This window comes from Lactuca serriola, chromosome 7 (assembly GCF_051521515.1).
Source record: "Lactuca serriola cultivar US96UC23 chromosome 7, Lser_US96UC23_V15, whole genome shotgun sequence".
NCBI classification, from domain to species: Eukaryota; Viridiplantae; Streptophyta; class Magnoliopsida; order Asterales; family Asteraceae; genus Lactuca; species Lactuca serriola.
In genome coordinates this window covers 101,821,410-101,837,121 of record NC_136414.1, presented here as the reverse complement: position 1 = coordinate 101,837,121, position 15,712 = coordinate 101,821,410, and the positions used below count along the sequence as shown (strand labels likewise).

Below are 15,712 nucleotides of genomic sequence, written 5' to 3'. Positions count from 1 at the left end.
TTTCGCTACCTTGATACTTCTCTTTTAGAGTGTTCCAGATCTCCTTGGCTGTTTTACAACTACGGACGTAATTTTAAACCACAGGAGGTAGAGCACCTCTTAGTTCCCTCATACACCCCTTTTCATTATTCTTCAAACGTTTTTGTTGCTCAGCAACTTCAGCAGATGTAGTAGATGGTCCAATTGGTTGAACATTAGCAGGAGCTTGCACTGTTCCATCGATATAATTCCAAAGTTCTTCACCAATTCAATTTAAGTAATCCTCCATTCTATCAGCCCACTGATCATAATATTCAGGAATTAACATCGGAATTTTGGTTGAGGAACCAAGCAAGTGAGAGAAGGAAGTCATTGTATTCATGTTGAAGTTCGCCATTGATGAACACAGAAATTTTCAGAAAGCTTGAAAAACTTGATGAATTTGAGAATTTATCAACTAAATTGATCACAAATCGCTAATCGATTACTCGACTAAACAATTTAAAAACAGAATCAATTCAAATCTGAAGATCAAATTTGATTTTCAAAACCAAAATGCGTGGAAAATTTTGAGTAAAGTTGCTACTCAAAAAGAAAATGATTCTAACACGAAAATCAGATCGATGCAGTTTGAATCCTGCTCTGATACCAATTGTAGAGAATTGTTTATCGAGATTATGAAAGCAATAATGATTTGAGTGATTGAAAAGTAAGAACACGAAGAGTAAATATTAATCAGATCTTATATTGATAAAGACTGATTACAAGAATAAGCAGAAAGGATATTTGAGTTCCAAAAGTTATCCTCTACTTCTATCCTCAATCCCTATTTATAGAGAACCTGAGTGTACAAAAAATATACTAAGTCTAAACAATACGCTTCGCATAAAACTGACTTAGTAAAATAACTAAAAATACGAAACTAAACAAACACACAATTCGACTCTTACAATTTAACCTCTACAACCAAAACGTCGCCTTAGCTCATATATGTGTATAAAAATAAATAATAGTTGAAAATACATATAAAAATACTAATTATATAGAAAATTGCTGCCTTAAGTCATACCTTACAAACGCCATGGCTCAGAAAAACTTGAAGCTTGACATTGCCGCTAAGTCACTCTTTACGTTATTTAGAACCTTGATTTTAAGTATTAAAACAACTCCCTCTTAGATATTACTTCATGGATCTAGTCATGAGTAATTTTAAGACGATAATATATTTTTTTCTTTAAACCGAGATGCCTACGGGATTTTGTTTACGAAATCTATTGTATATGGGTGCACTCCAATGCTATCGGTAACTGGTAGTCATGAAGTATATGTCCATGTATGATTAGACTAGCAGACAAAAACGATGTAGCCAAACTTTATTTGTTCTTTTTGCCTTAATAGGAGAAGCGATATCCTTGACCCCCTTAATGATTTAGTACTGAGATATGATATGGTTGGCCGAGTCCTGACTAAATTGATTTGTTCGATGTAGAAGTCAGATGTGATTGTTAGATATCTTTGTTAGGAAACAAAATTTTGAACTCTAAAATTGAACAATATCCATGTCTTAAGTTCATACAAATATCCAGGATAAAGGAATATTTAATCATGTATCTAAGGGCTAAACTCGATTAAGAACAAGTGTTGGGCAGTTGCATTGGATTACTAACTCTCTGTTAGTTATTTGAGAAGTATTAAGACCTTAAAAAGCTAATGACTTGTTCGAGTGGGAGACTGTTGGAAATAGCGTCCAAAGTCATTAACTTGTTGGTAATATTTCTAAATAATAACAAGGTCCTTTTGGGTTGGTCTCATGACATAAATAACATTAAGGAAACGAAAAAAAAAGTTGTTAATTTATTAAGGAATTAATAAATTAATTATAAATTATTTTGGTAATTAATTAAATAGTTTTAATTAATTAAATGAGTTGAAATGAATTAAATTCTTGGTATTAGTTAGAATATTTATAACCATCCAGAGATCGAAGGTGGACGAATTTCTGCTTATCCTGAAAAGGATAATGCATGCTTTGAATAAGGTAAGGATTATCCTTTAGAAATTTGAATTACTTAAGGATTAATCAGCTACCTCCAAACAGGATGTTAGAGATCAAACCCTAGCTACTAATTCCTTCATAATTTCATTCACCCCTCTCTCCCTTCTCATCTCTATTAATATGGACAAAAATCATAACCCTCTCCTAAGGTTACTGAATTTTGCATAAAACCTAATATGGTTTATTCCTTATTTGCTTTTGGCGTCTTGGGTCTAACTACATTAGAGGAGTTCTACATTGGACTCTCTATCCATTGCAAGGTTGTTGATCACATGATTTAAAGATCAAGAGGTAAGTGTTCTATTCTTTTAGTTTGATTTTAAAGTACGTTGCTAAAACTAGTAAAACCTAGATTCCAAGATGTATGTGCACTTAGGTAAATCTTTTGATTCTTCTATTACCTTTAGACAGTGTACTTGATGCAATAAATCCCCAACAATTCAATTGGTCAATATAAACCTCGTCTTGTTGCAAAAAGGTTTCCACAAACCGAACAAATGGATTATGTTGAAATCTTTAATCTTATTGTTAAATTTTCCATTATTCGTCTTGTTCTATTGGTTATTTTTTCGTATGGATGGTAGATTCGACAAGTTAACGTCATCAACATTTTTTTACATGGGGATATTACGGAAACTATATATATGGATCAACCTGTTGGGGTTGTTGATCAAGTATTATCGTGTTTGCTTGCTTATAAAAGTCCTTTTATGGACTAAACAAGCTCCTCAAGCGAGGTTTGCAAAACTCTCTATGGCTTAGTTATCTTTTGGCTTTACTTGATGCATTTTAGATGCATCTCTCTTTGTAAGTTGCACTTCTATCTATGTGATGTATGTTTTTGTTTACCTTGATGATATCATTATTACTGGAAGTTGAAACAACATATATCGAGGAGTTGATTCAGAAAACTAGTACAAAGTTTACTCTTAAAGATTTGGGAACACTTAGTTATTTCCTTGGGATTCAAAGATCGTTTACTAACATTATTATACATTTATCTAAACAAAAATATATTGATTTAATAAAATGCACGTGAATGACACAATGCAAACCTTTTGCCTCTACGGTATGTTATGGTCAACAATTGTCTCGATATCCCAGTACACAAAATTAGATGATGAGTTTTTAATTAAAGAACCGTTGAAGCTCTTCAATACTTGATTATTATTAGACATAGAAAAACATGTTTTATGACCAAAGTTTCACAATTTCTTCACATTTAATGAAAATATTGGATCGAGGTCAAAACGAATATTGCGTTATATTCAAGTTAATGGTTCCCATGGACTTGTGATACACAAGTTTTCATCAACATCATTACATGCATATTCTGATGTTGACTGTGTTGGTTTACTGATGATTGTCGATCTACAAGTGGTTATTGTATTTTCTTGCTCCAAATATTATTAGTTGGAGTTCTAAGTAATAACACATGGCTACAAGGTCTAGTATAGAAGTTGAGTATCATTCATGTCTCTAATTAGTGAGCTCAAGTTTCCATTGTCAGTTTGCCCATTCTTTGGGTGTGAAATATTGGTGTCACGTATCTTGCAATAAATTTTATTTTTCATCAAAGATCTAAACATATAGAGATTGATATACTTTTTTTTTTGTCCGAGATATGGTTTTAAACAACTCTCTTATGGTTTGATATGTTCATATATGATCTCAACCTGCAGACATCCTTATGGACCTTACAAAAAGGTTACCGACTCCACGATTTCAACTACTTCATTATAAGATTCTAATGTTTTCCAATGTTTTAGTCGAGGGGATGTTAGCATAAAGTTAGTTAATGGTAATTGTGAGTTAGTTAGAGGTTGCTAAACTGTAACAACCATAGTTAGCTTTCTATCGACTATAGTTAGCTTGGGTGTTGACACGCTTCAATTTAATGATCATAATTGCTTCAATTTAATGATCATAATTGCAAAGACTCTCAATTCTCTCACTTCTCACCATCCTTATTTTACTTTAGTAAACATCCCTCTTCTTGTTTTTGATTAAGTGTAGGTTTATAAAAAAAACTCTTCAGATAAATAATAAATCATATGTATAACACATTGGCTTAAATCATATACCTATTAATTTTATTAAACAATAAACATATCCATCGAGTATGTCCCGGTAAAATAATACTAATACAACAAAAACAAGTAAATCATGAACTCCGTTAAAAGTCACAAACATATGGGTTGAAGTTTCTAAATTCCAAATACAAAAACATTGTCACATTTTGTTTGGAGAAGAAAGGGTTGAAGTTTCGAGATCGGTGGTGTCATTTTGAACGTGGAACCGCTCTCTCAAGAGGTTTTTCCATCCACTTCCCCTACGGTTTTGGTCGTCTCATCATCTGACCTTCCTCATTCTTTCTCTCTCTCTCTATACATCGAAAACTTGAAGAAATTCCCTCCTAAAATTTTCATTTTCTTTGAAATTTCTTCACATCATCTCTTATATTCCCAAATCTCATTTGAAAACAGTCTCCAAATTCTCAATGTCGTCGTCCACTGTCTCAATTACTGCAAACCCTTCTGCTGCTATGCGTAGACCTTTATTCACCGGTGAGAAAAAATCCGGATTAGATTTGGGCGGCAGTGATGGGATTGATGCTCCTCCGCTCAGCGGCGGCGAAACCAGCAGAGGGAAAGATCTCAGCCATTCAATCAGAGCAGGAGCAGAAACCGTTCTCGAAAGATCTAGAGATGCTGTTCAAACCAAGAACTCGTTACCCACGAATTCAACCACCAAGCCACGAAAACGGACCACCGATAAGAAGGGCGGCGCCCCCTCCACTACGAAGGCTCCATGGAAGAGGGTTGTAAGTGTAATCATGAAGAATTTCGCTCTTATACTTATACTCTTGCTTTTGGCTCAAATGATTCGTAGACTAGCGTTCAATCAAGGGAGTGGTTTTGATTCGATTCTTATCCCTAGTTCTGATTACGAAAGAAGGATTGCAGAGGTCGAAGCTTTCTTGAAGACCACAACCAAAATGATGCAAGTTCAGGTTGAAGTTGTGGATCGGAAGATCGAGAATGAGATTGCAGGTCTGAAAACCGAATTGAGCAAGAGAATTGACGACAAAGGTGCTGAAATTTCCAGCAGGGTTAATGACTTTGACGGAAGACTTAAAACTATGGAGAACTCCTTAACCACTAATTGGCTTACCAAAGACGAGTTCAACAGATTTTTAGAGGAATTCAAGGGGAAAAAGGGTGTCGACGATATCAGTGATTTAAAATTGGATGAAATTAGGGCTTTCGCCAAAGAAATCGTGGAGAAAGAAATCGAAAAACATGCTGCAGATGGGCTTGGTAGGATTGATTATGCTGTGGCATCTGGTGGTGCTATGGTGTTAAAGCATTCCGAGCCTTTCATTCGTTCTAGCAAACTTAGCAGATGGATTGCTGGGAATGTGCACAGTGGTGCTGTGAAGATCCTGCAACCGAGTTTTGGTCAACCTGGTGAATGCTTCCCTCTCAAAGGAGACACTGGTTTTGTTGATATTAAGCTTCGAACAGCTGTTATTCCTGAGGCTATTACTCTTGAACATGTTTCCAAGGTTCGTTTCTAACTTTCTATGAACTATTTTATGCTTTTTGGCTGCTAAACCTTTATGTCTGTTGTATATATCTGTAACAACTAGGTTAACTTATCATGGGACATAAAATATATGCTGCAAAAATCATCCTACAAAAAGTTTATATAAAGGAAAAAGAATTAGTGTCATTAACTTTTTCTTGTTTTATGGTGTGATGAACATGAACAGAGTGTGGCATTTGACCGATCTAGTGCTCCCAAGGACTGTAAAGTTTTGGGATGGTTGGGCAGCGAGGAGCTGACCGAAAAGATGAATTTGCTGACCGAGTTTACATACGATCTTGAAAAGAGTAATGCACAGACTTTCAATTTGGTGGAATCAAAAACTGCTGTGGACACAATCAGGCTTGAATTCATGTCCAATCATGGAAGCCCTAGCCATACTTGCATATATCGAGTTAGGGTTCATGGTTACGAACCTAATCTTGCCTAAATTGCCCTTGTGTCTTTGTTTTACTTTTATTTGTATTTGGAAGTGTTTTGAGTTTGTGACTTTAATTTGGTTGTGTTCCACTATCCTTTTGTTGCTTGAAGGTTTTTTTTTGAACAGTTGAAAATATGGTTTGGAGTGGTGGCTAGTTTTAGCTTTTATGTCTTGTTTTGTAGATTGTGTGTGGTTTCATACTTTCATTGGTGCTATTATGATCTTAATCCATGATCTATGTCATTGTAGGGATAGTGAATTTGTGTGTTTTTGTAGCTTACTCCACATTTATATACCATTTATATATGAGTTTGAGACCATGTATTTTCACTAATACATAAGTTTTAGATTTAAGTATGAACACTTTCTTTGCTCTTTGGATATTGTGATTTAATGCATTCATACGTGAGGTCTCAAGTTCTACTCTATTATCATTTTTAGTTTTGAAAACATTATGTTGGTTGTGTATAGAGTTCGAGTTTGAGATTGTGTATATGCGTTGCCCCTATATACTTGTGGTTAGCATTAAGGATGTTGAATCCAAGAATGAGGGGGTGAGGTTCATGTGTGTATATCATATTTTGATATTGTAATTTATTTCTTCACTTTGGCCTTGAGATTGGTTGATTGGAGTGTTTTAGACTTTAAAGAGGTGGGGCTTAAGTACTCATCGTGTTTGATATGTGGTTGATTTTGTTTTGGTTAGCGTTTATATATGAAAAGTGAAAAAAATGTAATCGTGTTGATGTCTAACAATAGGTGATCTTTGTGGGCCTTTTCAAATTTCATGAAAAAATTTAAAATAAAAAACCTAATTTATCTTTATAATATGAAAACATTTTCAAATTGCTTATTTGCGAGACCATATTATAAGTTATCTATTTACAATTGGTTGAAACATCTATTTACAATTGGTTGAAAACTTCATGACCCATCAAGTCATTGAAAACTTGTTCATTAACAAAATTTTTGAAAAAGTTCATTTTTTTTGGGGATGCAAAAGCTCCGAAAACTCTTGCACGCTCTCTTAGCCGTTTTAAAAGTATTAATATGGTATAAACCAACAAACTAAAGAGTAGATAAAAGTTTGTTGGAGCTAAAAGATTTTTTTTGTTTTTTACTACAAAAAGGAGTGACCTCGTCCTCAAGCCATGGAGTGCGGTTTGGATTCTAATGATGAATTTGAGACAAAAATATTTTTTTCTTTTTGGAATCTAAATGATTTTCTTTATTTATTAGCTTGAAAAATCGTTTGTTATATTAAAGTATACATATTTTTAGAAACTATTTCTTTAGTTAATGTATTCTAAGGAAGCAAAACCACCTTATGCGGATATTACATGGTTAACCTCTTTCGGGTTGATTTAAAAAATAATAATTCATGATTTTGTTATATTACATTACATGTGGAATTATTAAGGAAATGTTTATTTGTCTTGTTAGCCTAGTTTCAATGGATCCATGCGGATTCGGGTCCGCCCGTAATGCCTCCCATACAATCATACGATGTGTGAGTGAGAAGAGGCTTCAAGAAAGGTAATACCCAACAAGCATGACTTCGATAGCCCAATTAAACATCAGATCTCCATGATTCCTTTTGTTTCATTCTCTTTTTATAATGCTTTCACATTCCCTTTCTTATTTATACCACCGAATAATGTGGGACAAATCCCCAAACCTTTTCTTTAATGTTTATTTTACTCAACCAACTAATAAGTATTGAAAATTAGCTAACGGCTAGAAAGTGGAAATACAAGGCAGTAAATGTTTTTTGCCGATTTGTTTTGGCCAAGAAATATAATGCAACAATTAGAATTGTCAAACGGCTAAAATTGTACAAAGAGTAACGGTTATAAAATGGAATCAAATGTAGCATAAGACAACCGGAGCAAAAAAAAAGTCAGAAAATCTGAAATTGAACCCGAAAAAAAATCGAATCCGAACCGAACTGAAAAAAAACTGGTATCAAACTAGTTTAGAGCAAAACCGATCCGAAAAAAGACCGATCTGTAAAAAGACGTATCTGAAAAATGATGGACCGAAAAAGAACCGACCGAGAACCGATCGGGACCGGTCTAAAAAAAGACCGATCCAGAAAAAAAGGATTTACTTAAGACTAATCCAGGAACGGCAATTTTTGTGCGTATTATGTTGTATTACTAAGCCCATGTAGTCCACTTTGTATGGTGTTTTTAGCGAGCCCATTATATATTTGTATCTATAATTGGGTTTGATTAGACACCCACATTTGCGATCTCAGTTTTTGGGTTGGTCTCGAACGGTCTGATATTTTTGCGGTCTCGAAGCGGTCCGGTTTTGGACCGGTTTTTTTCATATCGATCTCTTTCGGTTCAATTTTTTTGGGACTGGTCTCGGTCTTTTTCGGTCCGGTCTCGCGCTTTTTCCGTGCATATTTTATTGTTTGGTTTTCGGGTTTTTCGGTTCGATTTCGGTATTCATTGGGTTTTTTAGTTTCAATTTCTAATTTCTCATTAACACCAAAATGATAGATTAAACTCTATTAAAAATGATATACTAAAGTTTAATAAAAGAAAAAAAGAAAAGAAGTTAGATAGTGTGTGATAAAAAATTGTGTATAAAAGTGATACACTAAAGTTTAATAAAAGGAAAAAAGAAAAGAAGTTAGATAGTGTGTGATAAAAAATTGTTTAATTAACACAAAAATGATATATTTATAAACTTTGACTTCTGGTCTTTTTTGATATCGGTTTCAGACTGGTCTTGTGTCGGTCTCGAAATGGTTCGATCTTTTTTTGGGATTGGTCTCAGAATGGTCAGTTTTTTCTTGGACCGGTCTTGGATGGTCTTTTTTTCGGCCTGATCTTTTTTTTTTTTTCCAGTCAAATCTTGATTTAGACTAGTCCAATCTTGGTCTTTTTTCAGGTTCGGTCTTAGACTATGTGTGGCATACTAGCTGAAAAGTTAGCTATTAGCTGAAAAACTAGCTGATAGCTAAAAAGCTAGCTGTTAAATAAAAAGCTAGCTGATAGCTGAAAAGCTAGCTGATAAGAAATGATTGGTAAAACTAGCTGAAAAATATGAAATGCTATAAAAGGAAATTTAAAAAAAAATGTTTTTTTATAATTAATTAAGGGGTATATATGGAAAAATTTTAAAAAGTTCCTAAAAAGTTAGTCTAAATAGCTTTTTAAAAAACTAGCATATAAGCTACTTTTTGGCTTGACAAACATGACAACTTAAAAAAGCTCGAAAAATAAGCTAGTTGTGGCGCGCCAAACACAACCTTAGACCGGTCCTTTTGTGTAGGTCTAGGTTTGATGAGAATGATGGATTATAAAAGAAATATAAGAATACTGATTAAGATGGTAGCAAGTTAAACCCATAAAACCCTAATTTCTTGATGTTTCTTTATTCCTACCATTACCATGGTCATCTACAATACCACTCATCATCTTCTCTTGAAGAACCGTAGTAAATAACTAACATCAAAGCATACATCCCATTATAATGGGATCTTGAACATCTTAATGATGATGCATGAAGAGAACTATTTGTGATACATTGCACCCGCTTCGGTGTACTTGATCACACCGATGGTACTATAAATGACAAAACTAAACCCAAGTTACACTAAATGGATTCCACTGTCAAGGTTTGGATTTACAATACCATATTATAAGCCCTTTTTAATGATTCCTCACACGTAACTCTACGGATTGTGAAATAAGTAAGTTTTGAAATCCACCAAAGTGATCCAACTTGACAATGAGTTGTGAAACATCATAATCAAATATTCAATTGTCACTACATATTATACTAGAATTAAAGCAATTACCGAAGTCTAGATAACATTGATGTGACTGCCCCTAAAAAGAACCTTGGGACTTACATGAGAAATGGGTTAACACCAAAATTCGACTATATTGCAAGTTTGATCTATCATAGAACTCGACTCCCTATGTTTCTAGAGGCTAGATCCATGATTTTTCTTGAAGAACAACGTAGGTTACAATTTTGTCGCCAATTGTCTCACTCTGATCAGTCCGCCCAACCGACTGTTTTGGTCCTGGAATAGATTTTTTCCAACCAAGGAAAAAAAAATCAAAATTGTAACAAAAATTGGAGAGGAGGCTAACCAAAATCAGGGAAACAACCATCAACAACCATTTAACGGAGGAGACCGCCGTCAGTCGTCAGATAACAACCACTCGCCATAGCGTTTTGGTTACATTATAATCCCACTGACCAACAACCTTAGTTTGCATTTACCTCCACTAAATAATAGGCTTGGGTTGCGCCTTTCTTCCATTCTACAACCCTAGGCTACCTCTCCATGGCCCATCTCTCCATAATATCTCCTTTTGGCTTGTGTAATAGCAACTCGTGGTCCCTCTTGTCGAGCTTGTATCAGTACATCTCTAGTGGCCTAAATTAGCAATAACGACAACAACCATAATAGGTTGTTCATGCTCACCTTACACCCTCCACACCTATGAGGGCTTGGTAATATATATAGATACCAATACTACATCACTACATGTTCAATACTATGAGTCTTTAAGATCAAGGAGATAACAGGTAATATATAGATATCGGTGCTACATCCCATATTTATATTAACTCTCGTATACTCTCATCCATTTTTTATAATAGAAATTTCTATTTAGTCCTTATCGGTGATGGGTGTTATATTCCTATAATAAATATTGGTCACACTTCTATACCCAACGCACATTGTCCTCTTTACATTTACAATGTCCTCATCAGCCTAAACATTATTTGAAAAAAATCAAGGTTGTGGAACTCGTTACTCGGTACCTGCTTGGGCGACTACCGAGTAGCGAGTACTCGGGAGTACTCGAATTCGGTAATTCATGTGGAAATATTTTTAGGGACATTATATATGTCAAAATTACAAGTTAAAATCATAAGTTGATAGAAATATATAACAAAATTAGATACATGTGAATACTCAAAAACTTAAAAAAACATAATGGTCTCACTTCGTAAATAATTACTGGAAATTTAAGATATATATATATATATATATATATATGTATGTATACTAATAAACACATATGAGTGTGTTAAATAATAAATCATTAATTATATTATACATATTAATCACCGAGTTGACCGAGTTTTACAACATTGCTCAGTTTAGTAAGGGGCCAATCAGGGATTACTCGAGATTTTGCAACTCGCCTTGGTAAGGGGCCAAGTAGCAAGTACTCGGAGGAGTAATCAGCCAACTCAACGATTTTTACAACACTGAAAAAAAATACATCAAATATGTCTATTAGTTTATCCAATCTAATAAATGTTCTATTGAGTATGATAAGTTTGGTTTTTCTATGAATGATTAATGTCTCTGTAACATCCCTTTATTAAATAAATAAATAGATAAAATTAAATGAGTAGTAACCCTAAAGGCGGAATAATTTAGCAAGGCGTTGGTCTTTGGGAGTTAAAAAGTCATAATTGGAAGTTTAGGGGTTAAATGTAACTTCATGATTAATTTTAAAGATTTTGATGGTTGATAGTCGTTTAGTAAATTATGGATTTAATTTGAGAAGGATTTTAGAAGCGGGGGTATGTTTGGTAATTATTAGGACTTACTATTGAAGGAATTATGGAAGCAAGGGATAAAAGGTAAAACTTGGACTTAATTTGAGAACAAAATTCGTGAGGAGGGACTGAAGTTGGAAAATATCACACAAGTTGGAAAGAACACGGGATATACCCGCTGTTCCTTCCCCCGTCGTCTAACCCTAAACCTAAAGGCACCATTCAGCAGCCGCCGCTAATTCGCCATCAGAACGCCACCACGACTGCCGGACGTCATGATCAGTGCTTGACGTCACATTGGGTCGCCGGAGCAGTGGGAGGCGTGACCGTTGCAGTCGTTAATTGGCGAGGTCGCAACCTCGGTTTCCTCAACTGCCACCACTTCTTCTTACCCCGTTCTGCTCCGAAATGGCTAGCTCGTGCCGCCGCCGTCGACATCGCTCCTTGCGGCTGTTTCTCTTCTCGGGAAACATCTCTGGTCGCCGCTGCAGTGAACATGGTGGCTATGGGTAAGTTATGTCATGTTTTTCTGTGATTTCAAGATGTGTGTGTGCTTTTGATGGCCGGAATACGTGGGTAACCAGCATGGCAGCCAACCATGGTGGCTGCCGCCATATAGCTTCTTTCTGCCACCACCAGCCATCGTAAGAGGTGGCTGTATGTGTATGTATATTATGTGTGAAGTTATATATGTAATTTTTAGGCAGGAAACACCACAACCACCATTGGAAATGATGGCTGTCGCCGCCTGCCGCGATGAGCCGCTGCCGACCACCACTGCCTGAGGTGGCAGAGGATAGTGCCCGGCCTAGTGGAACCCTAATTGGCCTAATAGCTTGATCTTGGACTTCATTGGCTTGTGATTGGGTTGAAAACCCTAATTTTAGAAAATATTAGTTTTGGATTACCGGGACCTGCGTATGGACCAGCGGACTGAAGTTATGACTTATGCCGATTCCATTGTATGTTAGCCTAGTGGAGTAATGGACTTAATTGACTAAGTCCTTAATGGGTTAAGTGAAAACACTTAACCCTAATCATCATTTTATGTAAAAACCCTAATTTGGTTTGGGCCTTGAGTTGGGCCTTTTGTTGGGCTTTGGTGATTGGGCTATTGATGGGCCATCCAAGAGCAAGTATATAGACTAGAGTATTGAATTGGGATTTTGGATAAGGCCCATTGGAAAAGCTTGGGCCTAATTTGGAAAATTAGGCCATTGATGGTCCATAACTAGGCCTTGATGATTACGAGATATTGGACCATTGGATTGCCAAGTGTTTGGACCAGAATCGATGGTTGGGCCTAAAGGTGAGACCACGTGAGGGGTTTGGGACCGATTTGGAAAATTGGGTTATAGTTGGGCCTTAGTTGATTATTTGACTTTTGGGCATTCAGAGTATGAGTTTGGGCCTTAATCTTGGACCAAGCTAGGTTAGGGCTAAAATGGTCCTTTTACCCTAAGTGGGGATTTTAGAGTTATGCATAGGAAGCCCAAATGGTTAATTGGGTTTTGTTTTGATGTTGACAACTTGGGGATCTGTCAGCTAGCAACCCGAGATTTATTCGCGGAACTTCAGCAGTGCGGGGTGAGTTTCCTCATGGATTGAATGGGTCTAAGTCACCAATGCCGGCCTGTGTAGTTTATATGTTCTTGATGGGAACACAGAGTGTGGGTGGGGCCCGTTTCTCATTATTACCAGAGTATAGGTATCAGTCAGATTGTTGGATTGCTATACTTGTTGTTTGTGTGATACTTGTATGTGTTTGTTTATGTATGCGAGTGTGGGCGGGGCCTGTATCTCATTATTATTCGAGTGTGAGCGGGCCCCATATCTCATCATTAGCTGACTGTGGGCGGGGCCCGTATCTCATCATTACTTGAGTATAGTTATTGGTATAATGGTAGGTTGTGTATTTATTGTCTGTGTGATACTTGTATGTGTTTGTTTATGTATGCGAGTATAGGTGGGGCCCGTATCTCATGATTGGTTGAGTGTGGTCGGGACCTGTATCTCCTAGTTAGCGGAGTGTGGGCGGGGCCCATATCTTCTATTTAGCGGAGTGTGGGTGGGGTCCATATCTTCTAGTTAGCAGAGTGTGGGCGGTGCCCGTATCTCCTAGTTAGCGGAGTGTAGGCGGGGCCCGTATCTCTCAGTAGCATGATTATGTGTATGGTATGTGGTAGTTTGGGGAGACCCACTAAGCTTCGTGCTTATGGTTTTCATTTTTGGTTTCAGGTACTTTGGTTTTCAAAAGAGGAGTTCGAGATGATTGTAATGCACACACCATTTGTTTAGACTGGGATTTTATATTCTGATATATTTTTAACAGATGTTATGATATTGTTAAGATACACGATTTATGATTTGTATATGTTGAATGATAATTATGGTTTTATTAATGATTTAAAATGAAACTTTTAGACCGTATTTTTGGGACATTTCAAGTTGGCATCAGAGCCTTGGTTTGAGGGTTCGGGCACACTCTCGAGTGTGTCTGAACTCAAACTAAGGACTCGGTATGAAAATTTTCAAAAATAAAATCATTTTATACAAGGGATTTTGAAAAGCATTTTTTTAAAGAGAAAAGAACTTTGAAAAGAGAAAGGGGTGTCATGCATGCAATCAGCCGAGCTCAAGTAAGTACTCCCAAACTACCCATACAAGTTTATGTTATGATATGTTTATGAGATCTGTATGCTAGATTAGGGCTAAGGATCTAGGAAGGATGCCTTATGTGCATGTTATATTTGTATCAACTTTATGAATTGCATGCTAGTACAAAGTAGTCGGTATGATGGCCTGATTAGTATATGCTTGATTACGTGTACACAATGCTCATATACTACTTGCTTTGTGCTTTTAGGAGTTCTAGTTATCTTTCACTAACTAGTAAACGAATATGTTAAGTTACATATTGTGAGGACTAAATAATTTCAGAAGGTTAGTTTTAGCCTTATTTAGCAGCTCTCGTTTGAGTCTAACTATTTTGTAGGGTAGGACCTCTGATTCGAATAATTATCTAGTCTTAGTGATATGTAATGGTATTTGCGAGCTAGTTAGGGGGAGATAGCAGGGACTTCTTATGCAACTTATGGCAGAGAGTGGATTGGTGATTACCCTAGGGCAAGACTAGGATGAGAGTAGCAGAGAACAGTAGCAATATAAGGGACTTGGTGGAGTCAAGGCAGTTCTTGAGGAAAGTATGGATAGACGTGGAAGGTAGTATGAGACTGTACTACTGAAAGCAGAGGATCCGTACTCGAATCAAGGAAGGCCGAGATGAACCCAAGAAACTTGTAGTGTGTGAGATCCCTCGAGTTATGATGAGTATTGTGATGATTGTGATGGTATATTTCTGAGTATGGTGACACTATGTGGTAGGCTAGATGGTAATGCTGGTGCCGGTGAGGGATCAAGCTCGGACTCTGGAGCCGGGCAGCTTGATGGTCAGATGAGGGAGTTCATTCCATCTGAGAGTAGGCACAATATCACTTACCATACTCCTGTGATCTTCCGTATGATCGAGGAGGGCATTTTATAGATTTGGGATGGGAGGCTGAGATCATTCTGCATTGAGATAGCAACCATGATAAGTACATGTACGTTGTTGATTCGGGAGTTCAGAGCTCGTGAAGCTCCAGATTATCATAGGGCTAGGGACCCCATTGCTAGCAGCAGATGGTTGGCAGATGTCGCCAATATTTTCGTATCAACCATTGTAGGAGAGGGACAAGGTCCGATTTACTTCCTGTTTCCTGAAGGACAGGGGCGTGATTGATGGGAAGAGATTGGTAGTGAGTTGGGTGATGATGCGGTCGGTGCTGTGTCATAGGATGACTTTTTGACAAGATTCTGGGCGGAGTTTGCCCAGGCGATTGAGGCGCGACAGTTGGCGCGAGAGTTGTTAGATCTCCACCAGACTACTGAGACTGTGGCAGAGATCACTGCCAAGTCTCGGGAGAGAGCTTAGTTGCTACCGCAGTATGCAGTAGATGACAAAATGAAGAAGGTAAGGTATCATGACATACATCAGAATGATAGCAAGAAGATCATGAGTATCTCTGGGTGTGAGACCCTGAATGATATGACTTCTA

General features: G+C 36.7%; 1 protein-coding gene across 1 annotated transcript; it reads left to right on the top strand.

Annotated features, from left to right (window-relative positions):
* Positions 1–4,393: 4,393 nt before the first annotated feature.
* LOC145061769 (SUN domain-containing protein 1-like) lies at positions 4,394–6,296 on the top strand. The gene is made up of 2 exons (XM_079009330.1): positions 4,394–5,603; positions 5,811–6,296. Exons 1-2 carry the CDS (start codon positions 4,536–4,538, stop codon positions 6,072–6,074), a joined length of 1,332 nt encoding a protein of 443 aa, XP_078865456.1. The 5' UTR covers positions 4,394–4,535; the 3' UTR covers positions 6,075–6,296.
* The last annotated feature ends 9,416 nt before the right edge of the window (positions 6,297–15,712 follow it).